We start from the raw sequence: 18000 nt of genomic DNA, 5'->3' as shown, positions 1-18000 counted from the left end.
ACTCCATTGGCAACTCTTTAGTTATTATTAATTTTACTTTTTTATTATGAGTTTTACTTTAATGTTTACCCCTTTACAGTAGAAAACATACATAAGTACAACAGAAAATCAGCAAATATTCCTTGACCACCTACCATCAAGAGGGATGTAGAGAAGAAAAATGTTTCTTTTTTATAAGCAGTTAATAGTTTAGCTATAGTCAATATACATAAAATAACTAGAATAGTTGGGTAAGTTCAAGGCCACTCGGATGGCTATCCTTAACAAAAGGGGGAAGTGACAGAGGTATACCATGGGGTACAGCAGCAATGGAATAAATGAACACATGGCAACATGCTTATATCCTAAGAGAGTGGCAATGAGTAGAGGACATAAATGATGAGCCATAACACAATTCTGTTTACATGCACTTAAATTTACGTGCATGGAAGGTAGTGCTCATTTTATAAGAAAACATACAATAAAAAGATATACATTAGATTTATTAAAATGGTAACTCAGGATGAGGAAGGCAATGAATGAGGGTACAGTATGGGGATAAAATATAATATACAAGAGGGCTCTTGCACAACCAGTGATGAAAACGGGCATTATGATTGAATACACCACACCTGAGGTTAAAAAAAAAAAATGAATTGTTGGAAAAATTCTAGAATGCTACAAAATAACATTGTCACATGGCATGGTACTATAAGCACAAATAATTAAGAAAAGGGAGAGATTTGAATATAGAATAGTGCAAGGTGAACATGATAATCACTATGCTATGGAAACCCCTCCGGGGCAGTTAGAAGTGTGGAAATCCTTTGTGGAGAAAGTAATTTGCACTGAGCCTCGAAAGGGTGGAATTTAGACGAAGGTTTCAAGAGACTGTTATCCAGGTCAGTTCTGTCATTAAATCTCCAAAACCTTGTCATTATGGTCACCAATGTTTAGGGTTTGTTGAGAGTATGCCAGTCTTCCAGAATGTTATGAATGAAAACTCAAAGCATAGTATGAGGATGAAGGAACAAATGGTTCGGTTTGCTCAATTACTCCAGCCAATGAAGAGTAGAAGAGGCATAAACAAAATGATCTTTACAAATTCATCTGTATGGCATTTTTCTATGACATATACAATTATGTACCTTTCTGTGTTATAAACCCTCTCTCCTCGGTCTTTTTTGTGAGCAGTCCAAGATGGAAAGGCAGCTTTTTGTCAAAGATAGTCAAGAGCTATGAAACCAACTGTTCACATACATTTAGAAGTTTATTATTTTGCTCTGACCTCTCATTTCCTAATCATCTCGACTGGCCCTTTGAAATAGGAAGGAAATGATGTGTTCATTCTATCAATGCTGAAAATGAGGCAGAGATGGGGTTGTGCAAGGTGACAACTGGTGAGCCGGTTAGAAGAGTCACCAGCAGAAGCTATGGCTTCAGGCTTAGTCTGCTGACTACTGGGTGCTGCAGTAAGTCACATCAGACCTCAGGCACAATCAGTTATTCAGGGGCGAAATAAACATATCTTATTAAGTAAATAAATAACCTATTATTTTTAACACCTCTACTGAAGTATAATTGAAGTATAATTGATGTACTATGGCTCCACATATTTAAAACATACAATTTGAAATGTTTTGACATATAGGCCACACTTGTGAAACTATTATTAGCACAATAAAGAGAGCAAACATATCCCTCAGCCTCCAGAGTTCTTTTGTGCCCCTTTGTAATTGCTGCCCCTGCCTATCCCACCCCAGGTGACCAATGATGTACTTTCTGTCACTATAGATTTGTTTGCATTTTCTAGGGTTTATACATGAAATCATAGTTTATATACAGATAATGCTGGTGGGAATGTAAAATGGTACAACTGATTTGAAAAAGTTTGGCAATTTCTTAAAAGTTAAAAATATACCTACCATATGATTCAGCCATTCTAGATCTAGGTATTTTCCCAAGAGAAATGAAAACATATGCCCATACAAACACTTGCAAATGAATGTTCATAACAGCTTTTACATAATAGTGCCAAACTGTAAAAAAACCCAAATGTCCATCAACAGATGAATGAAATAAACATATTGTGGATTATTCCATACAATGGAGTATTAGCAAGAAAAATGATCTATTGATACATGCAACAATATGGCTGAATCTAAAAGAAGAGCATCTGAGTCTGGATTATTCTTTTTCAGGAGATTTTAAATTAAAAATTCAACTTATTTTTTTTTTTAAATCTTTCTTTTTTTTTTTTTAAATTTTTATTTATTTATGATAGTCACACAGAGAGAGCGAGAGAGGCAGAGACACAGGCAGAGGGAGAAACAGGCTCCATGCACCGGGAGCCCGATGTGGGATTCGATCCCGGGTCTCCAGGATCGCACCCTGGGCCAAAGGCAGGCGCTAAACCGCTGCGCCACCCAGGGATCCCAAAAATTCAACTTATTTAATGGTTATAAGATATTGGGATTGTCTATTTCATCTTTTTAAATTTTGGTTGAGTTTTAGTGGTGTGTGGCCAAAATCAAGAGTCGGATGCTTAACCAACTGAATCACCAGGCACCAGGAAGCAGCCATAGCTTAATATTTTTTATTGGCTACAATGGACATGGAATTTAGAAAATGCTTACTATTTTTTAAAAATTGAAATATCACTGACAGATAACATTAGTTTTAGGTATATATAATGATTGAATATTTGTATATATTATTCTGAAATGATCACCACAGTAAGTCTAGTTAACATCTGTCACCATACAGAGTTATAAATTTTTTTTTTTTGTGATGAGAACTTTTAAGATATACTCTTAGCAACTTTCAGGCGAGTGATATGGCATTATTAACTATAGTATCATGCCTCTCCATGACTTATTTATAACTGGAAGTTTGTACATTTTGATCTTCACCCATTTCATCCTCCCCTACCCACTTCCTCATGCAACCATCAACCTCTGTACCTATAAGCAGCAAAAGAATGAAAATTCTGTTCGTATTATGAAAATTTTTCTTTCTACCTTTAGATACCTAAGACACTAGTAACCACTAGTCCTAGTGGGTCAAGTAATTCTCCAGAAACAGTATATTTAATTGAGAAGAAATTCTTAAGAAGTCACATCTACAGAATGGTCTCTAGCAGTCACTCATTATGTTGTACCCAAACACTTAATTCTGATGAACAAGGTAAACCCGTTTCCTTTCACATATATCAAAAGGATACTGGGAAAGGAAGGAAAATATTTTATTGGAAGATGTTTTATTAAAAGCTTTTAAGGTTTATGAATTGAAGCATATGAAAAGAAAATGAATAGATCATATGAAGACACTCAGACCATGTTAAACGTTAAAACAGCAGTTTGAAAATACTATAAAATTTAATATTTCGAATAAATATATACACATTATGCAACTTTCAATAGGACCCATTATCATTACATGAAAACACTGATATGTGTGTATATCTTCTAGTAAAAGTCAACATTGTTGTTGACTTCTGTAAGGCAAGTCACCTATCACATATTTAAGAAAACATTAAGAAACTCATTACATAATCTTATACAAATGTTTCATATTTGCTAAAGTCTACTACAGTTCATAGGGCACAAATATTGGCCAACTAGTTCTAACTTTTATGTTAGACAAAGTTTGTTTGCTTTTTTAATCATTAAGATAGCTAAGAGAATCAACTTTACACAGATTGCTTTTCCCAGGCATCTGACTTGTAGGAGGAAAAAGAGAAGTTCAGTGAAATTATAAGGAATAACATTGTTACTCTTCTAGAATGAAAAAATAAAAACATCTCAATTGAGGATAATACACTTACAAGTCAAAATGGGCTCTAATACAAGTGTATGTGGAGAGGTTTTGAAGAATAAATTGGATATCCCAAGGGAGGATCAGCTGCTTGTACCGTAAGGTTTCTTAAAAGTAGTGGATGAGCTTGTATACTATATCGTTCCTCATCATCGTTTGTGGCATAAAGCAATTCCCATGAAAGATTGGCCCACTGACCTCTAACAGCTTCAGCATTTAACTTCCCAACTTGGACCAACATTTCTTGAAGAGTAAGTACTCTCCCAGTGTAAACTCCCTTTGAAGTATAAAAGGGGGATAAAGAGATTACATTCAAGCCTTTATATTTTATTTATAAACTCAGAGAAAAATTCCATTGTGGTTAGGCAAATTTAAACAGAAAATAGTGTATTAAAATGTACACACAAGTTACTTGTCTTCATAATCAAGAATCACCTCTATTTGGTAGCTCTCTGAATAAGCTTGAAATGACATTCATTCAATAACCCAAACAGCAAAATCTCAGCACTTCTCTTTCCTTTCCTTCTCTATTCCTTCATCCCATCCGGCTTCAACAGAGATAAGTCAGTCATAAATACTAGTCAGTGGATAATTACACAATAGACTCTTTTTAAAAACAGTGTTATTGAGATATAATTCACATTCTATACCATTTACTCATGTAAAGTGTATAACTCAATATTTTTAGTATACTCAAATATATATAAATATCTCTACAATTTAGAACATTTTCATGACCTCAAAAAAGAAACCCTGTACTCTTTAGCAATTACCCTCCTATCCCTTTATTCTCTCAGTCAGAAGCAACCACTAATGTACTTTCCATCTCTATAGTTTTGCCTTTTCATATGAATGGAATAATAAAAAATGTGGTCTTTTGTGACTGGCTTCTTTACCTTAGCATAATGTTTTCAAGCCTCATTCATGCAGCATATATCAGTATTTCATTTCTTTTTATGGTGGACTAATATTCCATTGTATGGATAAAACACAATTTCTTATGGATTCATAGTTGATGGATACTTGGACTTTTTCCACCTTTTGTCAGTTATGAATAATGCTACTATAAACATTGATGTACAAGTTTCTATGTGGAACTATGCTTTCATTCCTCTTGGGTGTATGTGTACTTAGGAACAGAATTATTGAGTTCTATTATTGAGTCATATGGTAACTCTAAGTTTAATCATTTAAGAAACTGCCAAAATGTAAAATGGTTGTATCATTTTACATTTCTGCCAGCACTATATTAGGGTTCTAATTCTCCATATCCTCACCAATACTTATCTGCTTTTTTAATTCCAGCCATCATAGTATGTCCTATATGAAGTGATATATCATTGTGGTTTTGGTTTGCATTTCTCTTATACCAAATGATGTTCAACATCTTTTCATGGGCTTATTTTTGCCCATTTGTAGATCTCCTTTGAATAGATATCTATAGAGATCCTTTGCTCATATTTTAAATAAAAATGCCCTTTTATTATTGAGTTTTAAGAGTTCTTAGAATATTCTAGTAACAAGTTCCTTCTCAGATATATGCAAATATTTTTCCCTTTCTGTGAGTTGTCTTTTCGCTTTCTTGATTGTATTTTTTTTTAAGATTTTATTTATTTACTTGACAGAGAGAGAGCACAAGCAGGGGGAGTGGCAGGCAGAGGGAGATGGAGAAGCAGGCTCCTCACCAAACAAGAAGCCTGATGTGGGGCTCATTCCCAGGATCCTGAGATCATGACCTGAGCCAAAGGCAGATGCTTACCCTACTGAGCCACCCAGGTGCCTCTGATTGTATCTTTTAAAGCACAAAGGTTTTTTTTACTCTTGATGAAGTCCTATTTATCTATTTTTGTTTTGTTTTCATGCTTTTGGTGTTGTATCTCAGAATCCACGGCCATATTTGAGATATAAAGATCTACTCCTATGTTCTCTTCTAAGATTTTTATAGTGTTAGCTCTTATATTTAGGTCTTTGAGTTCATTTTTGAATATAGTATGAAGTAAGGGTCTGCAGTTGGCTGAATACTGTATCTTAAAGAAGACATATCCCAGTACTAATGATAGCTGTAAATTTTATTTGGGCTATGTCTTTGCTCATGTAATTAAGAATCTTGAGTTAAGATCATTCTGAATTTAGGTCACCTTAAATCCAGTGGTTGATACCCTTAGAAAGGGATGGGAGAACTGACATGGGGTCTATAGAAAAGGCATCCATGTGAAGACAGAAGCAGTGATTAGAGTTATGCTGACACAAGCCAAGGAATGTGAGAGGTCACCAGCAGCTGGAAGAAGCAAGATTCTTCCCTAATATCTCTGGACAGAGTGTGGCCCTGTTGGCATCTTGATTTCAGGTTTTTGACGTCCAGAATTGTAAGAGAATAAATTTTTGTTGTTTCAAGCCACTCAGTTTGCAGTAATTTGTTGCAGCAGCTCTGGAAACTACTACAGAGTCCAATGACATTCTTTGAATGTGGCTGTCTCAATACCACTTGTTGAACATGTTTGAAATTCCTATGAATTTTAAAATCAGCTTGACAATTTCACAAAAAGGCCAGCTGAGATTCTGATAGGGACTGTACCAAATCTGTGAATCAAATGGGGAGTATTGCCATCATATCATTTTGAACCATGAACATGGGTTGTTTTTCCATTTTATTAAATCTTTATTTCTTCCAACATTTTATAGTTTTCAGAGAATAAGTTTTGTGCTTTTCTTGTTAAATTTCTTCCTAAGTATTTTATTCTTTTTGATGCTATTAAGTAGAATTGTTTTAACTTCATTTTTGGATTGTTCATTCCTAGTGTATGCAAATACAACAGATTTTTGTATGTTTATCTTGTAACCTGTAACCATGCTGAACTGATTAGTTTTAAGTTTTTTAGAGAATTCCTTAGATTTTCTATATGCAAGATCATGTTATCTGTGAATAGAGATAACTTTACTTCTTCCTTTCCAATCTGAGTATTTTTTTCCCTGCTTTATTACTTTGGCTAGAATCTCTAGTATAATGTTTAATAAAAATGATGAATAAAATCCTTGTCTTATTACTGATCTTAAGGAAAGCATTCAGCTTTTCATCAGTAAGTATGAATGTTAACTGTGGGTTTTTCATAGATATCTTTATCAAATTGAGTAAGCTCCTTTCTATTCCTAATTTAAGTGTTTTTAGTATGAAAGGTATTGGATTTTGTCTAATGCTTTTTCTGTATCTACTGATATGACTACACAGTTTTTTTTTTTTTTATTCAATTGATATGGTATATTACAGTAATTGATTTTTGGATGTTAAAACAACCCCACATTCCTGGGATAAATATCACTTTGTCATGGTGTCTCATTCTGTTTATATGTTAGTGGATTCAGTTTGCTATTATGTTACAGATTTTTACAACCATATTGATAAGAGATATTAGTCTGTAGTTTTCTCTCCTTGTCTTTATGTGACATTAAAGACATTTTAATGTCTTTAATGCTTTTGGTATCAGGGTAATGCAGGCTTCATAGAATGTTGGTAAGTGCTCCTTTTTCTTCTATTTTTTTGGAAGAGTTTTTGAAGAACTGGTACTATTCTTTAAAATATTTGGTAGAACTATGTAACAAAGCCATCTAGTTCTCAGATTTTCTTTACGGTTAGTATTTTGATTATTACTTGTTATAGGTCTGTTCAGATTACTTCTTCTTGAATCAGTTTCAGTAGTTTGTATTTGTAGGAATATGTACATTTCATCTAAGTTATATAATTCATTGGCATACCAGTGTTCACAGTATTCCTTGATCATCATTTTTATTCTCATAAGGTCAGTAGTAATGTTCCCTTTTTTTTGTATTTCATAATCACCTTTCTTATCTTTATTAATTTTTCTTCTGTATGCTTTTAGTTTCCTCTTCTTTTTCCAGAAGTGTTATAAGGTAGAAAGTTAAGGCATTGATTTGAAATCTTTCTTCTTTTTAAATAGGCATTTTAAAGCTACAAATTTTGTTCTAAAGACTGCTTTAATTGCCTCTTACAGGTTTTGGTATACTGTGTCCTCTTCATTGTCATTTATCTCTTGGTATATTCTAATTTTTTCTTTGACCACTGGTGACTTGGCACATGTTGTGATTTCCATATATCTGTAAGTTTCCTAAATTTCTTCCTCTTACTGATTTTTCATTTTCTTTTGGTCAGAGGATAAGCTTTGTAGTATTTCAATCCTTTGAAATGTATTTTATGTCTTAGTATATGATTTATCCTGGAGATTGTTCCATGTACACTTCAGAAAAATGCATATTCTACTGTTTTTAGGTGGAATATTAAATAGATGTTTGTCTGCTGTTACAGGTTTATAGCGTTGTTCAAATATTTTTCTGCTGATCTGCCTACTTGTTCTATCCATGACTGAAAGTAGGGTTTTGAAATCTTAAATTATTATTGAATTTTCTATTTCTCTCTTTATTTCTGTCAATTTTGCCTCATAGATTTTGATGATTGTTAGCTCCACTGACCTGGACTGACACTTTTATCACTATAAAATGTCCCTCTTATTCTCTAGTAACATTTTTTTTTTTTGTTTCAAAGTCTATTATTTTATTCTTTATTTAACTTAAATTCAATCAGCCAATATATAGTACACCCTTAGTTTCAGATGTGTTCAATAATTTATCAGTTGCGTGTAAAACCCAGAGCTCGTTACATCATGTACCCTTCTTAAAGTTTATTATCTTCTGACAATAGTCTAGATACTTCAGTTTTCTTGTTGCTGCTTGCCTGATATATCTTTTTCACCTTTTTACTTACGTTTTTTTTTTTTTTTTTATCCAGTCTGACAATCTCTTTCAACTGTTTAATCTTTTAATGTTAGTTACTATTGATATAGCTGGATTTAAGTCTGTCATTTTCCTTTTGTCTTCTAATCTCATCTTTATCCCTCTATTCCTCCTTTACGGCTTTCTTTTGCCTTAAGTGAATATCCTCTAATGCAGAAGTTTAATTTCTTTAATGATTTTTTTAAAGAATTTATTTATTTATTTATTTATTTATTTATTTATTTATTTATTTATTTATTTGAGACACACAGAGAGAGAGGCAGAGACACAGGCAGAGGGAGAAGCAGGCTCCATGCAGGGAGCCTGACTTGGGACTTGATCCCGGGACTCCAGCATCAGGCCCTGGGCTGAAGGTGGTGCTAAACCGCTGAGCCACCCCCGGCTGCCCTGATTTTTTCTTTTTCTTTTTTCTTTTTTTTTTGCCCTGATTTTTTCACTTAAAACTATTTCCTCAGTGGTTGCTCTAGGGCTTGCCATGAATAACTTATTAGAATCAGCATTAGTTTATACTAATTTTGGTGAGATATATAAAAAATAATCCTGTATAGTTCTATTCTCCTTTTGCCACTTTTTGTGGTATTGTTATACATATTACATCTTTAATGTTACAAACCCAATAGTAGATTGTTATAATTATTTTACATCTTTTAAAGAAACCGAGAAGAAAACAAGTGTATATTTATTGCTTTTGCTACATTAACTTTTTATTTATTATTTCTGGTTTTCTTTTATTCCTATGGATTCAAGTTACCATCTGGAATAATTTCTTTTGCTTAGTATAGCTTTGTTTCCACTGACTTCCATTCTGCAATTATTGGCAAATACACCTTTCTATGTGATATAGACACAAAAATGCACTGAAATCAGGAAGAATGATGCTTTCAGCTTTGGTCTTTCTCAGGATTGCTTTGGGTATTTGGGGTCTTTTGTGTCTCCATACAAATTTTGGATTGTCTGTTCTATTTCTGTGAAAAGTGCCACTGGAATTTTGATAGGGATTGCAATGAATCTGTAGACTGCTTTGGGTAGTATGCACATTTTAATAGTACTAATTCTTCTAATCCATCTTTCCATTTATTTGTGTCTTCTTAAATTTCTTTAATGTATTCTAGTTTTCAATGTACAGGTCTTTCACTTCCTTGGTTAAATTTACGCCAAGGCATTTTATTTTTTTGATGCAATTGTAACTTGTTTTAGCTTCCCTTTCTGATAGCCTGCTATTAATGTATAGAAACACAATGATTTTTGTATATTGATTTTGTATCCTGCAACTTTACTAAATTTGCTTATTATTTCTAAGTTTTTTAGTAGAGTACTTAGGACTTCCTATACATAATATCATGTCATCTGCAAACAGTGACACTTTTACTTCTTCCTTTCCAAACTGGATGACTTTATTTCTTTTTCTTGCCTAATTGCTGGGGCAGGACTTCTGATACTATGCAAGAGTGGGTATTCTTATCTTATTCCTAATCTTAGAGGAGAGGCTTTCAGCTTTTCACCACTGAGTATGAAGCTGGCAGAGGGCTGTCATATATAGCCTTATTATTGAGGTACTTTCCTTCTATATCCACTTTGTTGCCTACTTTATTTTCTTCTTTAAGTATGGTTTCTTTCAGCCCTTTGAACATTTTTATACTGGCTACTTTGGAATCTTTGTTAAATCTGACATCTTAGTCACTCATAGGCAATATCCCCTCCCTGGTGCATGGGTCTGACTTTCCTGTTTCTTATGTCTTATAATTCGTGTTGAATACTGGATATTTTATGTAACACCACTGCAATTCTGAGCATTGATCCTTGCCCACCCCCCCCCACCCCCCGCCGCCCCTTACCCTAGGGCTTGTTATTTATTTGCTTGTTAGTTTAGTAAGTGGCTGGATGACTTTAGTGAAATTAATCCCTAACCTTCCCAACAAGTATGAAGCCTTTGATGTAGTTCCTCAGGGACTGCAGCCTTGTGAATGTCCACAATTACGATGAGATGGCAGTGGTTTTAGCAGGGCTCTCTTCATCTATAATTGCTCACATTCAACTGCTAAGCTCCAATGATTGCCAGGTGGTTGCTTTGTTTTCAACAATGACCTGGGAAGTAAATTGTTTTATAGACTGATCCAATTAAACATGGACACTTTTGACCCCAGGAGGGCTCTTCTCTATGGATTCTTTCCCTGGATCTATTTACCTATTCAGCCTAAAGTTTAGTTTATGTCTCTAACAAATTTACCCGTAGCCCCTTAATTACTTTTTACCATAAGCTCCATTGTTTTTGAGAGCATCTTAGGTGTCAATGTATACATACTGCTGCAAATAAACTAATTTCCTGTGGGAGAAATTTAGAGTTCTCTTTTTCAATGGTCTGCTTCTCCCACTGGGCAAAATCTCTGAGCCAGAGCTCTGTATCTGGGGATGAGACAATGGCATGCTTCTCTCTGAGAGACACCTCTGCTTTAGGAGGTAGAAGGGGAGCAGTAATCTCAGGCCTTCTTGGCTTGCCTCTCCCAGTGTGGAAACTCCACCTTCCAAGGAGGTAAGAGTGGCCAGGGCCCCATTATTCTCAGTGGCACCAAATACAGGGTAAAGTCTCCACCCAAAGTGATGGGGTAGCCAAAAAGGAATTCTCACCTCTTAACTATACATGCTCAGAATCTAACATCACAACAGGCAGCTAAGATAAGAAACACCGAAGCCCTGACTCTCCCAGGAAAACAGTCCTCCAACTAGATAGGAGCTGAAGTGAGAGGGAACTCTTCTTGTTCATATCAGTCTGGGTGGAATTTCTGTCTCAAGTTGGGAAGGAATGGGTCTTGGTTCAAATACTGCAGTCCCTCACTCTTCTTACTGGGTTTTAGTTGAAACTCTTGAATAAATGTTTCTTCATTTGCATATGCCCTGAGGACCATTCCAAGTCTTTAAATGGTTGTTTTTTAAAAATAACTTTTGGGTGCCTGGGTGGCTCAGTCCGTTAAGTGTCTGCCTTCAGCTCAGGTTGTGATCTCAGGGTCCTGAGATCAAGCTCCATGTCAGGCTCCCTGCTCAGTGGGGAGCCTACTTCTCCCTCTCCCCACTGCTTGTTCTTTTTCTCTCTCTCACTACCTGAAATAAATAAAACCTTAAAAAAAAATAACTTTCATTATTTTTGATGAAGAGCACATCTGTGGAGCTCCTCAAGCTGCAATACCAGATATGAAACCTATAATGAGCTTATAACACTGAATCACATTGTGCACACTTGATGACATTTTAAATGTAATGAGAAGAGCCACTAATTTCTTTAAAAAAAAAGAAACTCCTGGGGATCCTGGGTGGCTCAGTGGTTTAGTGCCTGCCTTCGGCCCAGGGCGTGATCCTGGAGTCGCAGGATCATGTCCCACATCAGGTTCCCTGCATGAAGCCTGCTTCTCCCTCTGCCTGTGTCTCTGCCTCTCTCTCTCTCTGTGTGTCTCATGAATTAAATAAATAAAATCTAAAAAAAAACAAAAACAAAAACTCCCGGAGTCTCTGATTTTTCACAGGTCAGAGTTGCTTCAAATAAAACATAGAAAAAAAATAGAAAAAAAATAAAACAGAGAAGTCAGCAAAAGGAATACTCTGCCACTTATAAATTAATTTTTCTTCTAGGAGTCAAGTCCAAAATGATAAGTCATGACTCAAATTTGGCACAGGAATATAATCCATGTAGTCAAATATGTTATAGCAATTTAAGAAATTAAGTTTACTTGGCTATCTTATAGGTCAGTTATTACACAATGGCTACACATTTTTAATTGGCTCACATTACGTTTCCAAAAGTAAATAGTCATTCTAGGATTGTACTATGTTGGCCATAAAGTCACGGTTGCAAATGCCTTAACAAGATAATTAATATATCCATACCCAGAATGTTGTATCTCTATCAACTAGTTCAAATACTTTATAACTGATTTCTGTTATTTAAGGTTAATATACAAAAATGTTTAAAAACACATTTTTAGCCTTACCATATTAGGGTCATATCCCAGAGAAAACAAGTATGGTTTTTCTTGTAAAACTGCTTCCTTCCACTTTTCATCAGATACCAAACCAATGTACCAGTCAGTTTCATATTCTTCAAGGCAGTTAGTCAGCTCTTTAAAGTCTTCTATTGAACCTAAACTTGCTTTATCAATCATTAATTTCAGAGTATACCTTAAAAATGGAGAAACAAAGAATTTTAGAATTTTTAATAAAATTTATAAAATCAACCTTATAGGTGAAATAGATTTTGTTCAATCAATATTTTTAAGACTCTGCACTGAAATCACACATATTTTAGATAAAAAGATCAAGGAGAATGATAGAGTGAAGTGAAAGTGAAGAAATCCATTAAGTCATATGAAAAACAGGTTCTCCACATAAACAAAATAAAAAGAAGTAGAAATTAAAATGTACTCCTGATATAATCGCTAAGCATCTTTTTCCCCATTTTTAGGAAAGTGATTATTTTTGAAAGTTAGAAATGAAGTATCTCCTTCTAGGTTATTTTTTAAAAAATCAGTATTTTCTACCAGTAATTTATATATAATCAAAACGAATTACCTGAAAGCTTTCAGTGCTAGTTGGAACAGTTCTGGCTTTTCTGTGAGCCAATCCAAGGCAAGAGACCAAGGCAAAACACCACTGTAAACTCTCAATAAATGACCAGGACTGGGAACCATATTATCTACTCCAAAAAAGCTAAAATAACAAGTCATTACTGCATGAACATAAAAGTCTTTTAAAACTTTGTCCTTTGCAATTTCTTCCAGTACATTTGAGGCATTTTCTTCTGAATGAAAACATTCCAACTGCCTTAAAACAAATTGATACCACTCTTCTGGAAATAATGAGCTCATCTCCCTCATTTTGGAATTAGGCAAACAATTAGATGTCCACTCTTCAGGTAAGCTTAACAAGTGAGAATGAGAACAACTGAACTCCAGGAGAGGGATATATGCCATATCTTTTGGTTTTCCTTTGTCAACCACAGGGTATCCCAATATAACTGACTTGTAAAGACTGCTTTCAGGAACTGTGCCTAAAAAATGATCGCCAACCTCCTGTGCTTCTAGTGATCCTGGAATAGGCAAATTTATACCTGGTACAACCTTTAATTGATCTTTTTCTTTTCCTTTTTTGATAGTTGGCTCATCGCCAAAAATATTATCATCAGACCAGTCATCCAAAATTTCTGAATTTAAACTATCTGTGTCTTCTGGGGATTGGGTTTGTGGTGAAGCAGTCAAAGCAGGCAGGATTATTGGGGATGCTTTCCCTTTATTTTCCATTTCGTGAACAACCTTCTGCACGTTGGGTCTTCTGGAGCAGTACTGAACAAGTATCCACACAAGTACTTTAATAAGGTCACCATTAAATTCTTTTAAATTGTCATGAGAATCGATTATGCCAGATAGAACATTCCTGGCATCAGAATAGAGTTTTACTGGCAAAACAGTACAAGGTGTCAAGACATTTCCAAAGTGTTCATTAATAGAACATATTCTTGAAGATTCTTGTTCAAAGGCACTTTGAAAAACTTCATCAACTCTTTGAGCTTCAGCAGTATGACAGGACGTCTCTTGCAATTCTAACCCCTAAACAGGAAATAAAAAGTACTTCAGTTTATGATCACTTATTACACAGAGAAAAGCAACTACTTTTCTATGTGCCCACATATTGGATTATAATTAAAATATAGAAAATGCAAAAAAATTTATTTAACTCAAGAACTATACCTTTACTCAAACTTATTGCCACTTAAACACACTTGATGCTGCATACAGATGAAAAATGCTATTTTAAAAGAAATTATAGAATGCCACTAGAAATTACCAAAACAATTTAATTGACTATGACTGCAATTTTGAATGACTATATGTATAGTCAAGGTCAAATCACACTTACAAAAAACTTTTTAATATAAAATTTTTTTGGAGGGTAAGAGGTAAAATTGGAATTATATAGCATATACAGTAGTTTTTTATCCTACTTTATATGAAAGCATTATTCTACTGTATGGATATGCCACAATGATTTACTCATTTTCCTGTTCCAGTTTTTAATTATAACATCATCATCATCATCATCATATAGATTTATGTATTTGGTTACTGTCTGTCTCATCTAACTATAATGTAAACTCCATAAAGCAGCTCTCTTTTGGATATTACTATACCTGCAGTGCCTAACCAGTACTTGGCACACAACAGGTATGCAGCAAATATATGCTGACAGAATGAATATTATGAATATGTTTTTATTTCCTTTTTACTTATTTCCTTTTTATTTTTTTAAAAGACCTTATTTATTTATTTATGAGAGAAAGAGAGAGAGGCAGAGACACAGGCAGAGGGAGAAGCAGGCTCCATGCAGGGAGTCTGACGCAGGACCCGATCCCGGAACTCCAGGATTACGCCCTGCGCTGAAGGCAGGCAGTAAACCGCTGAGCCACCCAGGGATCCCCTTATTTATTTCCTTTTTAAAGATGTATCCATTCATTTGAAGGGAGGGAGGAGTAAAGGGAGAGGAGACAGTACCAAGTAGACTCTGCACCCAGTGTGGAGCCCAATGTGGGGCTCAATCGCATGATCCCAAGATCATGACATGAGCCAAAACCAACTCTGATGCCCAACCTGCGTCACCCAGGACCCCTGAATGTGTTTTTATGTGAATTTTAAACACATTTTTGTTACTTCTCTACAAGGAATCACTTGAAGAGGATGAACCAGGTCACTGTTTTCTGTTATTATTGCTACCATTGTTCATTTATTTACACATATTTACAAAATTACCAGTGCCTTTAATAAAAGACAATGCTGTCGGGTTGTATTAGGATCCAAGCAGTGAGTCTGGAATGTGACATCAGAAGCCATTTTTAAATCATGGCTTTACCAGGTGTTAGTACATAATCATGAGTAGATCACTTATCCAGAGAATCCTTTTCTTTCTCTTTCAAAGAAAACTAATCCTTGCACATAGGGTTGTGAAGATTTAAGTAATAAAAGTGCTTTGTTGGGGTGCCTGGGTGGCTTCATCAGTTAAGCCTTGGACTCTAGATTTCGGCTCAGGTCATGGCCTCAGGGTCCTGAGATCTAGCCCCACAACGGCTCTGTGCTGGGCGTGGAGCCTGCTTAAGATTCTTTCTTTACTTCTCCCTCTGCCCCTCCCCTCTAACAATCTCTTTCTAAAAAATAATTTCTTAAAAAGTGCTTTGTAAACTTTAAAGCATACAATAAATAAATATTGGTTAAGATGATATTGCTAAGCCACCTTATGTCCAAATAAATGAAAAAGAAAAAAGTTTGTCATCAAAAAAGTGTAATCTTTACATATATGACAGAGCACAAAAGATCAATAAAGGATCCACATTATTAGGTATTATAAAACATACCATTTTAAAAATACAGCCTAAATGAAGCAGTATGTCCTCATATTTTGCATGAGTTTTTGCCTTCTCTTACCTGTACAGGTTAGACTAGGTTCTCAAACTTTAGGTAAGTCAGAACCACTGGAGGGCAGTTAAAACAGACTGTCAGCCCCCCACTTCTTGTTTCTGATTCAGTAGGTCTGAAGTGGTGCCCAAGAATGTCCATTTCTAATAAGTTCCAGGAGATGTTAGTATTACTAATCTAGGGAGCTTAATTTAGAGAACCACTGGGCAAAAGAAAAAGCTTTTTAGTCACCAGCAATTTTATCCTGTTGGTGCTAAGACAAAACATTCATTCATTCACCACTATTCATTCAACAAATATTTATCAAGGGCCTATTATGTGCCAGACACTGTTCCAGGGGCTTAGGATATGTCTCTTCAGAGAGCCCTGCCCTTGTGACATTTACATTAGAGAGTAAAGGGGACACAGACAATCAACAATGAAAATAATAAGTAAATTATATAGTTTGTTAGAAGGTATAAGTACTATAAAAATAAAGAAAAAGTAAAGCAAGCCAAAGATGACTGGGAGTGCCAGGATGGGTGTGGGAATACAATTTTAAATAGGATAGCCATAGTAGATCTCACTGAGAAGGTGACATTTGAGAAAGACTTGAAGGTGGTAAGGGAGTTAGCTGTGTGCTTATGTGAAGGAGGGGTGTTCCAGGTAGAGAGAAGAGCCAGTAGGCTGGAGTAGAGAAGATTCAAGATTCAAGTAGTAAGATGAGGCCAAGAGGAAATAGCCTGACCATCCAGGGCCCTTGGCTTTTACTCTGAATTAAAAAAAAAAAAGAGATACACTGTATGGTTTTGAGTAGAGAATTGACATGATATGAGTTAGATTTTAAAGGTAACTCTAGTTGAGAAGACATAGGGAGGCACAGGTAGAAAGAAGCAGGGAGACCATTTAGGAGGCTATTGCAATTACCTGGAAAGAGATAAAGAGAGCTAATAGTAGGGTGGTGAGACGTGGTGGGATATAGGATATGGCTTAAACACAGAGCCAACAGGATTCTTGTTGGAGTGCATGCGGGGTATGAAGTAAACAGGAGTTTACTTCACTGGACTAAAGATCAGATGCTTTGGGGCTGAGCAACCAGAAGTATGGGGTTGTCACCAAAGACTGCCAGGCTCTGGGGCAGTCTGATATTAAGAGGTCAAGAAAGGTACCTGGGTGGCTTAGCTGGTTAAGTGTCTGCTTTGGGCTCAAGTCATGATCCCAGGGTTCTGGGATGGAGCCTGGCATCCAGCTCCCTGCTCAGCACGGAGTCTGCTTCTCTCTCTTCCTCAGCCCCTCCCCCACTCATGCTGTCTCTCAAATATATAAATAAAATCTTAAAAAAAAAAAAAAAAGGAGGTCAAGGGAAAGAGAAGGAACCATTAAAGGAGACTGACAAGGACTGACCCATGAAATAAGCTAAAAAAAGACACTGACTGTGTCAAATGCTGCAGACAGGTCAAATAAGACCAGGTCTGAGAACGAGTCATTGGATTTAGTAATGTGATAGCCACTGGAAACTTGGACAGTTTTGGTACAGTAACAGGCAACAGGGTCAAAAACCTAGAGTAAGTTGAAGAGAAAATGGGAGAAATGAAATTTGATGTTTGATTATAAGTAATCCTATTAAGGCATTTTGCTTTAAAAAGAGGAGAAAAACAGGGTGAAGCAGTTAGGGGAGTAAGGATCAGAATAAGCTCTTTCATTACGTTGAGAATGCTTATGTGATGTAGGAGTGAAAAAATATTACTGAGTCACAATTTTGAGATGCTCAACTAGATAAGGATAAAAAGAACAGGACTGGACAAAAAGAGGGCAGGTGTATTTTATTACTATGCTCTATTATGCAATCAACAGTAGCCTACCTATCAACATGTGCATATTGAAATACACTTTAAAAATCCCTAGGTGTTTTCACAGGCTGATAAATTGATACTCTTTTTTTCTTAAACTGATACTCTTAAATTGAAATATTAAG

General features: G+C 35.4%; 1 protein-coding gene across 3 annotated transcripts in view; it reads right to left on the bottom strand.

The window, feature by feature from the left end:
• Nucleotides 1-16: 16 nt before the first annotated feature.
• PCNX4 (pecanex 4) overlaps nucleotides 17-18000 on the bottom strand; it is a 44076-nt gene continuing 26092 nt past the window's right edge. The window contains exons 9-11 of one of the 3 annotated variants that reach the window (XM_072838792.1): nucleotides 13156-14189; nucleotides 12579-12765; nucleotides 17-611 (exon numbers count right to left, since the gene is read on the bottom strand). In XM_072838792.1, the coding sequence (XP_072694893.1) occupies nucleotides 591-611; nucleotides 12579-12765; nucleotides 13156-14189 (1242 nt within the window). In that variant the 3' untranslated portion in view covers nucleotides 17-590. Of the gene's footprint in view, nucleotides 612-2561; nucleotides 4073-4101; nucleotides 10684-12578; nucleotides 12766-13155; nucleotides 14190-18000 lie in introns of those variants that run through there. The other 2 variants (XM_072838790.1, XM_072838791.1) reach the window with 2 other exon arrangements.

Source organism: Canis lupus, chromosome 9, assembly GCF_048164855.1.
Source record: "Canis lupus baileyi chromosome 9, mCanLup2.hap1, whole genome shotgun sequence".
In the NCBI taxonomy this organism is placed as follows: Eukaryota; Metazoa; Chordata; class Mammalia; order Carnivora; family Canidae; genus Canis; species Canis lupus.
This window is presented reverse-complemented; position numbering and strand designations above follow the sequence as displayed.